This window comes from Drosophila pseudoobscura, chromosome 4, assembly GCF_009870125.1.
Source record: "Drosophila pseudoobscura strain MV-25-SWS-2005 chromosome 4, UCI_Dpse_MV25, whole genome shotgun sequence".
NCBI classification, from domain to species: domain Eukaryota; kingdom Metazoa; phylum Arthropoda; class Insecta; order Diptera; family Drosophilidae; genus Drosophila; species Drosophila pseudoobscura.
This window is the reverse complement of record NC_046681.1, coordinates 5,074,584-5,086,333: the sequence shown is the minus strand read 5'-3', so window position 1 is coordinate 5,086,333 and position 11,750 is coordinate 5,074,584. Positions and strand designations below refer to the sequence as shown.

Below are 11,750 nucleotides of genomic sequence, written 5' to 3'. Positions count from 1 at the left end.
CAAGAAAAAAACAAGATAATACAAAAATTAATTGTCTGCATTTCTTGCAGAGAATTTTGAAGAAATTTTCTTCACAATTTATGAAGAACTTTTTTTGTCGATGCCAATTCAGCTGCCAATAGTTTCCCCGATACACACAGATGCGCCATCCATTCAAAAGTACATACATACATATGTGTGTATGTTCTGTATGCACTTAGCTAGCTAAAACAGAAAACGTGCGCCGTTTTTCAGCACTGTTAGAAATCAGCTGGACGCAGGATAAATAAAGAAAAGGATAAATTGAATTTAATAAAGTGTAAAATGGATGGAAATCTTTGGGATTTGGCTGTGGAAACGTACAACCATGTGGTCACAGCAGAGCTACGCATCAACGAATTGGTGCAGGAGCGGTCTGTTGATATCCTTTGTGGAGCCGCACTTCCAGAGTCTGTACGAGTATTCAATTTATTTGCAGCTTGAGCCTTGGCGATCCGCTGTGGCGTTTTCTTAGCGTTTACATGGAGCCGGGACTCCTCTTCAATCTGGTGATTCCCCTGTGCGGCATCTACAGCCAGGCTCTGCTCACTCGGTTGCTCTTTGCGGTTGGTCTGGCCAGCACGCTCAACTCCTTTGTCAAGTGGTACGCGCCTGTTCCACATACTCCGCAATACACGACTGACTGCTCTCATCTCCCACAGGATACTTCCCGAGCAGCGTCCTTTGTGGTTGCTCCGAGAGATCTACGCCAGCAATGTGCGCAGCCCCAGCCCCGGCGTCGCATTGGAGAGTCATCCGCTGAGCTGTGAAACGACTGCCGGCATGCCCTGTGCCCATTCCATGGCCTTCACGGTGTTCACGCTTACCATCTGGATGTTCCTCTACGCTCACTCCCGCCAGCGGTGGCTCGCCGGTAAAGTGGTCCACGGCTTGATTTTCTCCATGTGGCTAAGCCGCCTGTACTTAGCCACGGAGTTTCTGCACCAATGCGTCCTAGGCACTTTCATTGGAATTCAGGCTATGGACGCACTCGACCAAAAGAATGACTATTTGTGGTCGAGGCGTCGTCGCTGGGCAGTGACTGGAGTGTTCCTGTTAGGTGGCCTTGCCGCTGCAGTGTATTTTGTGAAGCTTAGCCTGGAAATCGATCCGCATTGGTCGGTACGCGAGGTGTGAGAAGATACTGATTCCTAGCAGCGACCAGCAATGGGTTTTAAACCGTTCGTTCTTTCTATTGGCTTTCTGTTGCAGGCCTTCAAGTGGTGCCCAGATCCTTCATATATGCGACACGAGGCGAGTCCCATTTTCTTTCTGGTGCGCGACTTGGGAATTCTCATGGGCATAGCTCTGGCATCGCCCCTCTCTAATCTGTAAGTCAATGCAATATCTTGTTCTAATATACTACATGTAATCATCCCATCTAGGGACACCAAAAATGCATCACTTTGGCGACGCTGCATTGTCCTGGCAATTCTGGAGCTGTTTAACTTCGGAATGCGTTGGGCCACGCCCAAGCAAAATGGACGTTTCGCCTTCTTGGCCTACGAGCTGTTCAGAAATGCTGTGCACTCTCTGTTACTTCTAAAGAACCTACCAAGACTCAGGTAGTTTTACATAAGTTTAAATAATGACTTGGGCAGTGCTTTTGGATTTCTTTGTGATTAAATTCCCGTAACGATTAGGTATGTATTGTTTAAATAGTTAGATATGTTTAAATAGCACATAGGACTAGCCGTGAAAGAATACTTCCAACTAAAGATTATATTTAATAGAACCATCAATTTGCGCATCGCTAGAGGCTATATTGAATACACCTTTCTTTGTAAATATTCCAACTTTTTCTGAAGAATGCTCGTTTGTTAAAAATATAAATTCTCCCTAGAAATTAACGAAAGGAATAGCAAATTAACAGCGCGTCTAACCGAATACCGAAATGATAAATAATAAAAGATATAGTATTTAGTAGAAATTCGCATATATTTTTTAGATCTAACTAATATTTTTCCATAATGAATGTTCACACGCGGACACTTTTCTTTTCTGAAAAAAGAGCCCCAGTGAGAATATTTCTGTATTTTGCAAATTATTACAAATTAATTACTTACCTTCTTGGGCACTTTCTGCCTGCAGTGCTGTGTTCTTTCGTGAGATGCGTCGGTCGGCTCTGAAGAGACAATCGACGCGGTCGGCCTCAAAGAATGCGTAGACAACGCGCACGTTGTTGGTGAAGCCCCCGCCGTTCTTCCAGGCACTGACAATCACAATGGGGTCGCCATCGTTGATCATCTCCCCCTTTTTAGCGACGGTCAGGGCGAACGCAACCCGCTCATCCACGTCTTCGGCATACTCACTGCTTGGCTCGGCTGTATACAGGACCGGAACGACACCTCGATGGATATACACCATGCGGGCGGATCGTTCGCAGCGCGTCACCGCCATGACGGGGCAGCGGGGCCGAAACTTGCTGACCAGAGCCGCCGACCGTCCGGAGGTCGTCAGGACAATGATGAGCGTAGCATTAGTGCGCTTGGCCGTTTCTACCGCGGCAATGGCCAGCGAATGGGCGGCGTCCAGCTCGCCACGCACCTCGCTGACCAGATCGGAAAACAAGTCACGATACCAGAGAATCTTCTCAGCCTCTCGGCAAATCTCATCGCACACAGATATGGTCTCGTTGGGATAGGCACCGATAGCCACCTCGGAGGAGAGCATGATGCAGTCCGCCCCGTCGATGACGGCATTGGCCAGATCGAAGGATTCGGCTCGAGTTGGGAACGGATTGAACCGCATCGATTCCAGCAGTTGAGAGCTCAGAATGCAGGGCTTGCCCATCCTATTGCATTGGCTCAAGATACTCTTCTGGGTGATGAGTAGCTTCTCGACAGGTATTTGGGTTCCCAGATCGGCTCGCGACAGGAGAATACCGTCCGCTTCACGCATTATCTCTGAGAAACGACTTAGAGCGATCTTGCTGTCTATCTTGGGAATTAACTTAATGTATTTTCCCTTCTCCCCCAGGACGGCACGCAGCTCCTTCAGATTCTTGGCGCTTCGAACGGCCGAGGCGAACAGAAAGTCGACATTGGCCTGCATGCTGAACTGTATGTCAAACATATCCTTTTCTGATACGGCTGGCAGGTCTATTTCGATCTCCGGAAGGATAACGTTGCGGTTGTTGCCCAACATCCCGCCTTGAATCACCTCACAAATGAGCCCATCTACACCCACCTCCTGAATAATGAGAAACAGCTTGCCATCATCGATGAACACACGATCTCCGGGCTTGGTGAGGTTGATTATGTTCGGGTAGTCCACATAGATCGCATCCTTGTTTCCCTTGTCATACAGATCCCGGTTTATTGAGAGGCGTATATTGTCTCCCTTGCGCATCAGTATCTCATTGCCGGCATCCAGGATTCCCGTCCGGATCTGTGGCCCTCGAGTGTCCACCGCAAACGCAGCCGTTCGGTTCTGACCCGTTTCCTTTTTGATCCGTTCCAGCGCGTCATTGACCAACTCAATGGTCTGGGTGTGTGCTTCGTGCGATTCATGGGCAAAGTTCAAACGAAATATGTTCACGCCCTTCATCAGCATGTTGTATATGGTATCCGGATCCCGCGAGCTCTCGGAAATAGTCGCTATAATCGATGTTAGCCGACGGTGTGAGGCTTGATTGTTCAGATCCAGTTCGCAGATATGGGTCAAATGTGTTGAGCCCTCGCGCAAGAGGCTTTTCGAGGAAAGAGACATGATTTATGAATTTTCGAGGATTACAATATAATTTTGATACACTTTTCTGGAATTTTGTTGATTTTTTTTAAAATTTTTTTCAATGAAATATGGAACAATGAATACTTATTTGACGTATCCCTTGAAACTAGTAGAAAACCAATCTTGATGATGGCAGTCGCAGAACTCGTGGCATTCAGTGTAATTTCACAGGAGTCGGCATATAAAATCTGGTTTTTATAGCTGTGACAGTCTCAGAGATTTAGGTGCTCAACAAAACGAATGGACAGTCGAGCTTGTCTTAAATATCTTCTGAAATTCAAGAGTCCCAGAGTCGTTAAATGCTCGATTATGTATTATAAGTATCAATGAGTACTCATTAATTTCGTATTTAAGTAATTTGGATCATTGAAAATGTAAATCAATTTATTTGTGTAATTTTTAATAATTTTTTATTTTTCCACTTTTTGAATGTGTTTTTTCGCAATCACTTAATACACACTACTTAAACAACGAACCTAATCTTAAACAAAGCGACAATTAAAAATAAAATAGGCACGAACTTATTTATGTCTGGTAATTAATTGGAGCCATTTCCTAACTAAACTAAAGTAGAGTTCGTCATACTTCGAGTGCTTAAGTACATTGACTTGAGCTTTACATTACAATATCTTTAAAGACTGCTACTAAATGCGACTAAAACTAATGGCAGTATGGGCACTAACAATAACTACGGATAACGATTGGCTAACGCTAATGAAAATGCATTGAAAATGAGTTTAAATTAATTGAAGAGAAATGGAGTGGAGCGCTAGCTGCTAACTGCTAGCTGAGTGGAAATGGAGCGAGAGTAATGTCTAATTTGTCGATGTGTAGCTTGGTTGATTGCCAGCTGGATGCCAGCGGGGCATAGCCTGGAGCATGGGCATGGCGCATGGCGGCATGGGGGAGACTATCTGCAGCCGCATGACTCCACCACCATATTTGGAAGAGTCTTCAGAGTGGCCGTATTGCTCGAGTCCATCACAACCAGCTGCAGCGAGGAATACTGTTTGGCGGTGCAGCAGGGCACCAGCTCCAGGGACTTGTTTGTACCATTTGTGTTAAGGATTTTCTGTGGAAGCAAGGACATTTTCGTATTGATCAGCATCACAGTATCGCACAGTAGTCGTGTGTCTTTAATGAACCTACCAACAATGAGCTGTGGTGGGAGGCAGCTTGTGTGACGCTCGCCAGGGAGCTGCAGGAGCCGCGGCAGAAGTAGGCGTGATAGCCCTCCGGCTGCAGGATCCAGTTGCTCCAGCCAATGTCCTTGAAGGATATGTAGAGCTGCTCGCGGCAGCACTCCGTCACGCCGCTGGAACAGTTAATACTACGCTTTTGCCGCGACTTGCTGCGCCGGTTCTGGGTGTCGATCATTATGAACGGTCGATAGTCCTTGTCTACCGATATGATATCCTCCATGTTGCTGATATCGCACGACTCGCACGTGATCTGGATCAGGTGGCTCAGCTCGTGACTACCAATCCAGCGCTTGATGGGCCACTCGATGTCGATCTTCATCCACTCATCTGAAGAGATACAAAAATTAACATTTAAAAGTTAGTTTAAGTCATATAAGCTTTTTATGCACCATTCGATTCATTCATCTTTCACACTGACTATTCTGACTTTTATTCTATTCCTAATCTCCTTATCTCTGTACTGACCCAAGGAACTCCCAATTTGGGAGCTGGGCTCGCATTTTCAGCGGCCAAAGTTCAGTTTTTGCACCCACAACATATTGAAAACAACAATAATATTATGTACATATGTACATATTTTGTGAAGTTATTCACCCACAATCCGCCAGGCGGCTGGCTATCACGAATCTGCGCAATGATCTCTCTAATTGAAAACACAAACATGCTGATGATGATGATGATGGAGGAGGAGGAGGAGCGGTTGTCAACGTTGCCACTTATCGGGCAGAAAATATTAAAACGTAAAATTAGTATAATTTCTTTATAGCATATAGAGCATGTCACTGTTTTTGATTTCTTTCCTAGGGGTATTGGGGGTCACTTTTTGTGTCTCTGCTGCTGAGCAAAGGTCCAAACGTGCCTTTGCGGATAAGGTTCTCTGAATGTTGCGATTATTTGGTTCCGTTGGGGATTAGCTTATGATTAGCTTACCTTGGACATCCACCGACTGAATGGCTATGGCTTTGGCCAGCGGCAAATATTTGGAGTCCATCTGCTCCTCCACTTCGGAAACCACAATCGTCTGCTGCTTCTTGGTGTTGTTCGACAGCGGACCATCGATGGGGCTGGCGGTGTGGTTCTGCTTATTCTTGAAGAGCCACAGCACAGCGGTGCTTACATCGAAACCGTCGGCATCGGCGTCGTCGATCTTGAAGCTGAAGCACATTGAGGGATGCACACCCAGGCGATTGCACTCTGTCTCCTCTGGAAAGAACACGATCGGAAGCGAAGTGCTTTGATTAGTTTCGTTTCTGTGAGCGGTGCTCCGAGTCTCTTCGCGGGTACTCACCTCTATTGAGCAGTATGAATTTCTTGCTGGTGCGGGCGTAATAATCGTCTAGTTCCTTGTTCTTGCTGCTATCATCTGGATGATTGAGCGTCACTCCCTCGAATATGGGTTTCGGCAGCTCCACGGCGGACACGTTTGGACTCTCCTTGAGACGCAGCTTCTCCAGGATCTGCTGCTTGACGAACTCGATGCGCAGATGTGTGAGCTCCTCTTCGGTGATGTGCTCCACCTGACGATTGCTCTCGCACTTGGGACAGCCTCCGGAGGACTTTGCAGTGATGGTTGCATTGAGTGAGGGCTCAGATGGCTCTGTCTCTGGCACTGGTTCAGCCACTATTGGAGGTGCTGGCTCTGGTCCCTGGCTCTCCTCCTGGTCTATTTTCATCTGTTTCTGCTGCTTCAGCTCCAACTCTTGATCTCGGAGTTCATTCCTCACATAGAACAAGGGACTCAGGTTCGACTCCTCGTCAGAGTATTGGGCAGTGGCCGCCGTATTAGGATCGTCGCCGAACATGTGAGAATAGTCCATAAGGCCATCTGCGAGGACAGCGTGCTGCACGGGGAGCTCCTCCTCATAGTCCTTGCTCAGGTGCTGCCACAGTCGAGCCATGGGCATGCTCTTCAGCTCCGCCAGCGCCGGGTGGTTGTAGCTCCTCTCCTGCTGCAGGAAATGGTCACGCTGATGGAGCTGATGCCTCCTCAGCCTCGTGTAGTACTGCCTCTTCGCGTCTTCTTCCTCGCTGGTGGGATCCGGTTCCACGTGTTTCAGTTCTCTGGATCGCTGCTGCCGGATGTGGTGCTGCTGCAGCTGCTGCGAGGTGTGCTGGACATGCTGGTGGGGCAGGTGCTTTGGGTGCGGGCGCAGGATGTCGCCGCGGGAGCTGGGATGGGACCGGGCGTGCAGACGATTGTAGATATTATTGTTTTCCAGGGCCAGGCACAGCAGCAGCACCAAGGTAATGAAATATTTGGCCATTTTTAGGGCTTTCTCTCTTGCTCGTCGTGCACTGGAGGGACTTCAAAATGGGAATTGGCTTGTATTCGGAATGGGTTGCTTTCTCGCGCAATTCTGGCTCTCGTTTGGGGCTGATTGCTATCTATTTGGCAGCATTAAAATCTCAATGGGTGATGTTTTCTGGCTTACAAAATTCATAGATTTGCAGCTGAATTCACTTATTTTTGCCGTTTTGCTGCCTTCTTTAACCACTCTGGATACTTAATGGGGTTTCTATACTCTTGTTACACGACTTATACGCTTGGACAATGCATGATGTTTGGTTGTCAGAGATTTCCAAATTTCTTGGCGAGCTGCAAGTAGGAAGAGAACGACGACAAATTAGTTGAGTGAGTGTGGAAATGTATCTTGGTTATTGCTTGAAGAATATTCCAATCTATATTTTCGATTCATATCAAACTGGGCTGAATATTATGGTAAATGATAGGCTTTACAAACGCTGACCAACAATTGAGTATCCCCCGAAAAGGGGTCAAATTTGTACTTCTATTGCCCTACATAGATAGATACATGGATCACATTTCATTGGCTGTTTCGAGCCAGCTATCGCTACCCCACTTATTTTCAAAATCGATATGCCAACATCTAGTGTCCAGAGTTCAACTGGCGAATCGCAGGGCAACACAAAATATCTCACTTAATTTTTTAGCAAAATTGCATCACTTTTAGTCAGCAATCCAACTGTTAAATGGAATTGGAAACGCGGCAAAGTGCAAATCTGTGAGATTCGTGATTTAATTGGCAGAAGATTTAGTTTCGTTTTGAATGTGAAATATTTAATTGACGTTATCACTGCTTCAGTTGAGTACAGCCTTTTGAGTACAGCCAAAAGTGCTGCGTGGAATTGCGCACAACAGAAGCGTTTAATGTTAATCGGGCTAGGATTTGATTTAAATGATCGTCGTTCACTAGTTTCTAGAGTTGCTGATAAGCAGGTGCAATTAGGGGGCAATTAGGGACGACGTCCACGACCACACACGTACCGCGATCGCACTTCGTTTGATGGGATGGGTATTTGATGACTCGGCAGGCGCTCGATCTGGGGGGGTCCGCTCGCTTGAACCCGGACACGAAACGGGAGATTCTCTTTACTTATTCGGTTTTGGGCCGCGTTTATACTATTGTTTGCACATTCGAGTACATATACTTTTCAATCTGTTCCGTTTGACATGCGACAGCGCAAACGAGTTGTGAATGAATGAAGCCGTTGGCTGATTAGTGGAACAATTTATGTGACGAACGCCTCTGATTGATCGTTCCGCGAGAGGGAGAGCGAGAAAGCGCGGAGGCGAGTGCCACTCCGAACCCATCCGAATCGAATCGAGCTGAGCCGAGCCGTGCCGAGCGACCGGCGACCGATCGTGCTCTTAGCTGGGTCTTGACTTCCCCCAGACACCGCCAGAGCCAGACAGAGACCATGGTCTCATGGCGCGAGCCGAAGACAAGTGCATATGCAAAGTGTGGCGTCCATTGCATCAGCTTTGAAAGAAGTCGGGGAACCGAACTGCATAATCTTGCTTGCAGTGCTATTTTTGTACTCTGTCCACCTGCCATCGCCACGCCCCCTATACAGTGGCTGTAGCACTGCAATTTTGGCAACTGTTCGCCCCCTGGAGGGGATATTCCGGCCATTTGAATTTAATTTTATGATCTTCCCGAGAAACTCATTCATGCTAATTACCCCAAGGCACAATCAGGCCCGACTTTGATAATCCGACTCGATTGTGTGTCAATCAATTAGACGTTGAGACGTTGCTGATAAGCGCTCTCCGGCTCTCCATCCGTCCGTCTCGGAGAGGTCTCGTAGAACGTGGCTCTGGTCAGTACAAAATTTTGTATGGTGCTACTGCCACTGCGAAGGGGGCCGATCTACATACGAGTACGAGTGCATGAAATACGGCACAAATCATCACTAAATGGCCACCAATTAACGCCGCTTATTGTGTGATTTATAACCCGGTTAATCGGATTTGGGTAATCGATGCTGGCGATTAACAAATCATTCGCATTTCTAATGATTAAGCTGGTATGTGACATCCGGCGGCCGGTGCTTTTCGGAATTTACATGTTTCCAATTCAAATGAAAGTATTTTGTGTGGAAAGCGGGCATTTTGCAGGCGGTGTGTTTATTTTCGTATGGGAATTTCATCAGCCAGCATTTCTTTTGTTCTGTTCTCTGTTAAATGTGGAACAGTCGGTAAAGGTCAAGAAAACTGTGCATATGTATGTACATTCGTAGTATACGCGTATGTATAGACATTCGAATGCCAAGAAAAATCACGAGTTATACGTTTAAATTCATTTAAATGTTTCAGTGGAACACGTGCCTAATCTGTCCACGCCCGTCACGAACTGGGGTTTTCTGATACTCGTGTTGAAGATTGTCAATTAGATCGTCGAAATGAATAGGGAGAAAAATGTATAATTCCGAGAAAAGTGTTGAACTGATTGATTGAACGTCATAGAACTGAACAATAAAATATACCCCCCTCTCTCTATTGAAGAGCTTGTGTGGTGAACATATTATGAAACTGTTATATAAGATAATTGACATGAGCCAGTGGGGCTTACGCCACTTCCCACTTCCCACACCTACTTCCTACCCCACTTCGATTGTGTCCTTCCCTTCAGCATAGGTCATAGTCTATCATCCCATCGAATATTTTTCCACGGGTAATCTACGTTGATTGCCACGTTCCAGAAGTGACGTCGATCATGGCACCAGGGGGGATCAGGAAGTAGGGTCCGGCGCCTAACACGCGACATGCGGCCCATTTTTGACGTAATTTCAGCCTGCCGCTGTACGAAATGTAACGATTGACCGACTTATCAGGCCTACGAATCAATCAATGGCGTGCGACTTGATTTGCCGCCCGATCGGAGCTCCGCAGGAGGAGGCGAAGGGAGCAGGGCGCGAAGCCCAATTGAAGAAGGTCGCTTAACGCTGAGGGGAGGGGAGAGTCTCGTTCAAGGCGGGTCTACGTCATCGAACACGCTGGCGCTGCGTGATTTTAGTTGGAGCTAGAGCCATGCCAGACCTCAGGCCCTCTCTCTAGCTGCTGCAAACTGGAGTTGAGTTGAGCTGAGTTCAGTTCGGAGACGTTCGGATGGCTCGCTGTGGGGTGCAAAGTACAGCTTGACGACTCTTCTTGGGGGTTTTCCATGCCTCGCTCGGCCGTATCATTTTCGCATTAATTACGGGGCAGCAGCTGGGGCTATCGTAATTGCCTGGCATTATCACTTGCATTTCTTCTCCGGCAGTTGAATGCACTGCGAAAAAATGTCTCAGCTTTCGGATTTTGGCAATAAATCTGTCGTTTTCTTTGCTCCGCTCTTGTGCGAGTATGTGTTTTCACGCTGCCTACGGTGATCAGCTCTTTGGAGCATGCCACGCTGTGAACTTTGGAACCGTTCCGGAGATTGCCCCGATTGCCACCAGCAGCAGAAATAAATCTCTCTTAATACTTTTTTCCCCTACAGTCATCAGAAATGCAGGCTCCCCTGATCTCTACTGATGCCAAAAAAAATAAGTATGAACAAAAATTTCAGGATTCCAAATAAATCCAGGCCAAAAGCTTTTGCAAAAACTTTTGCACACGTTGCCCGAAAGCTTTTGGAGGTTAGTTTTCGAATGGCTTCCGTTACCAAAAAATGGCTCCCAAAACGATATGCATCAGGGCTCAAGTGCTTACTAATTAAGTGATAGGCCTCGATGATGGAACGTTTAGTGCCTTGATTATTTTTAATCAGTCCATGAAATAAGAATTAATTAGAATTTTCCATGTGCTGGGCAATTCTGAATCTTCCCGATATCACATATATATTTTCGATGTATAACCATTGAAAAATCTACTATTCATCCACTTGATTACATCCACATCTTTTAAGGTTCACTTTTCTTTTTCTTTGATGGACTATTATGTCCCAATATGCTCCATTGTATTATGTAACTCACCTTATTAATATATAATTCACTTTTTTGTAACTATAGATCAGGTTTTTCTTTTCCGATTTTTTCTGAATGTCCTTGGATAGTTCTTTATTTGCTTGAAATTTTTTGCAAATCATCAGCACAGAAAAATCATTGATTTTATTTCACCATTTGAACTTGAGCCCTAGGGAGTGACCAGCAGTTTTGCCATTAAATAAAAACAACTGATACTTTTTCACAAGAAAGTGTTTTCACAGGAATTCACAGTTGGCACCTAAAGAATTAGTGCTCATTGATAATATCTGTATAGTCTCCCAATTTCTTTCCTCTTGTTTCTTTTCTTTTAATAATTTAGTTTTTTTGGTCCGATCGTTCAGAACGTCTGCGTATGAATAATTTGACGATGGGCGGCAGCAACCGTAAAGGCTGCCCTGGCCTGGTTGGACTGTATGGTATGGTATGGCATGGCATGGTCTGGTCTGGTATGGTATGGGTATGCTCCGCTGTGGTTGGGATGTGTTAAGTGATGCGCAATTTTTTTTATTCGGCGTTCCATCAAGCCGG

General features: G+C 46.2%; 3 protein-coding genes across 4 annotated transcripts; 1 reads left to right on the top strand and 2 right to left on the bottom strand.

The window, feature by feature from the left end:
* The first annotated feature begins 57 nt into the window (after window positions 1-57).
* G6P (Glucose-6-Phosphatase) lies at window positions 58-1,724 on the top strand. The gene is made up of 5 exons (XM_033380976.1): window positions 58-392; window positions 458-622; window positions 681-1,149; window positions 1,231-1,349; window positions 1,404-1,724. Exons 1-5 carry the CDS (start codon window positions 304-306, stop codon window positions 1,585-1,587), a joined length of 1,026 nt encoding a protein of 341 aa, XP_033236867.1. The 5' UTR covers window positions 58-303; the 3' UTR covers window positions 1,588-1,724.
* A 208-nt stretch (window positions 1,725-1,932) lies between these two features.
* LOC4816355 (pyruvate kinase) lies at window positions 1,933-4,007 on the bottom strand. Its single transcript, XM_001356129.3, has 2 exons — window positions 2,085-4,007; window positions 1,933-2,019 (listed from the first exon to the last, which is right to left on the bottom strand). The coding sequence occupies exons 1-2, from the start codon at window positions 3,727-3,729 to the stop codon at window positions 1,997-1,999; spliced, it is 1,668 nt and encodes a 555-aa protein (XP_001356165.1). The 5' UTR covers window positions 3,730-4,007; the 3' UTR covers window positions 1,933-1,996.
* A 139-nt stretch (window positions 4,008-4,146) lies between these two features.
* On the bottom strand, window positions 4,147-11,634 carry daw (activin beta chain dawdle). 2 transcript variants are annotated; one of them, XM_033380974.1, is made up of 5 exons: window positions 11,211-11,634; window positions 6,241-7,548; window positions 5,883-6,155; window positions 4,900-5,279; window positions 4,147-4,822 (listed from the first exon to the last, which is right to left on the bottom strand). In XM_033380974.1, the coding sequence occupies exons 2-5, from the start codon at window positions 7,214-7,216 to the stop codon at window positions 4,661-4,663; spliced, it is 1,791 nt and encodes a 596-aa protein (XP_033236865.1). In that variant the 5' UTR covers window positions 7,217-7,548; window positions 11,211-11,634; the 3' UTR covers window positions 4,147-4,660. The 2 variants fall into 2 exon arrangements, with proteins under 2 accessions (XP_033236865.1, XP_033236864.1); XM_033380973.1 differs by lacking the exon at window positions 11,211-11,634 and adding an exon at window positions 8,239-8,456.
* Between the last annotated feature and the right edge of the window lie 116 nt (window positions 11,635-11,750).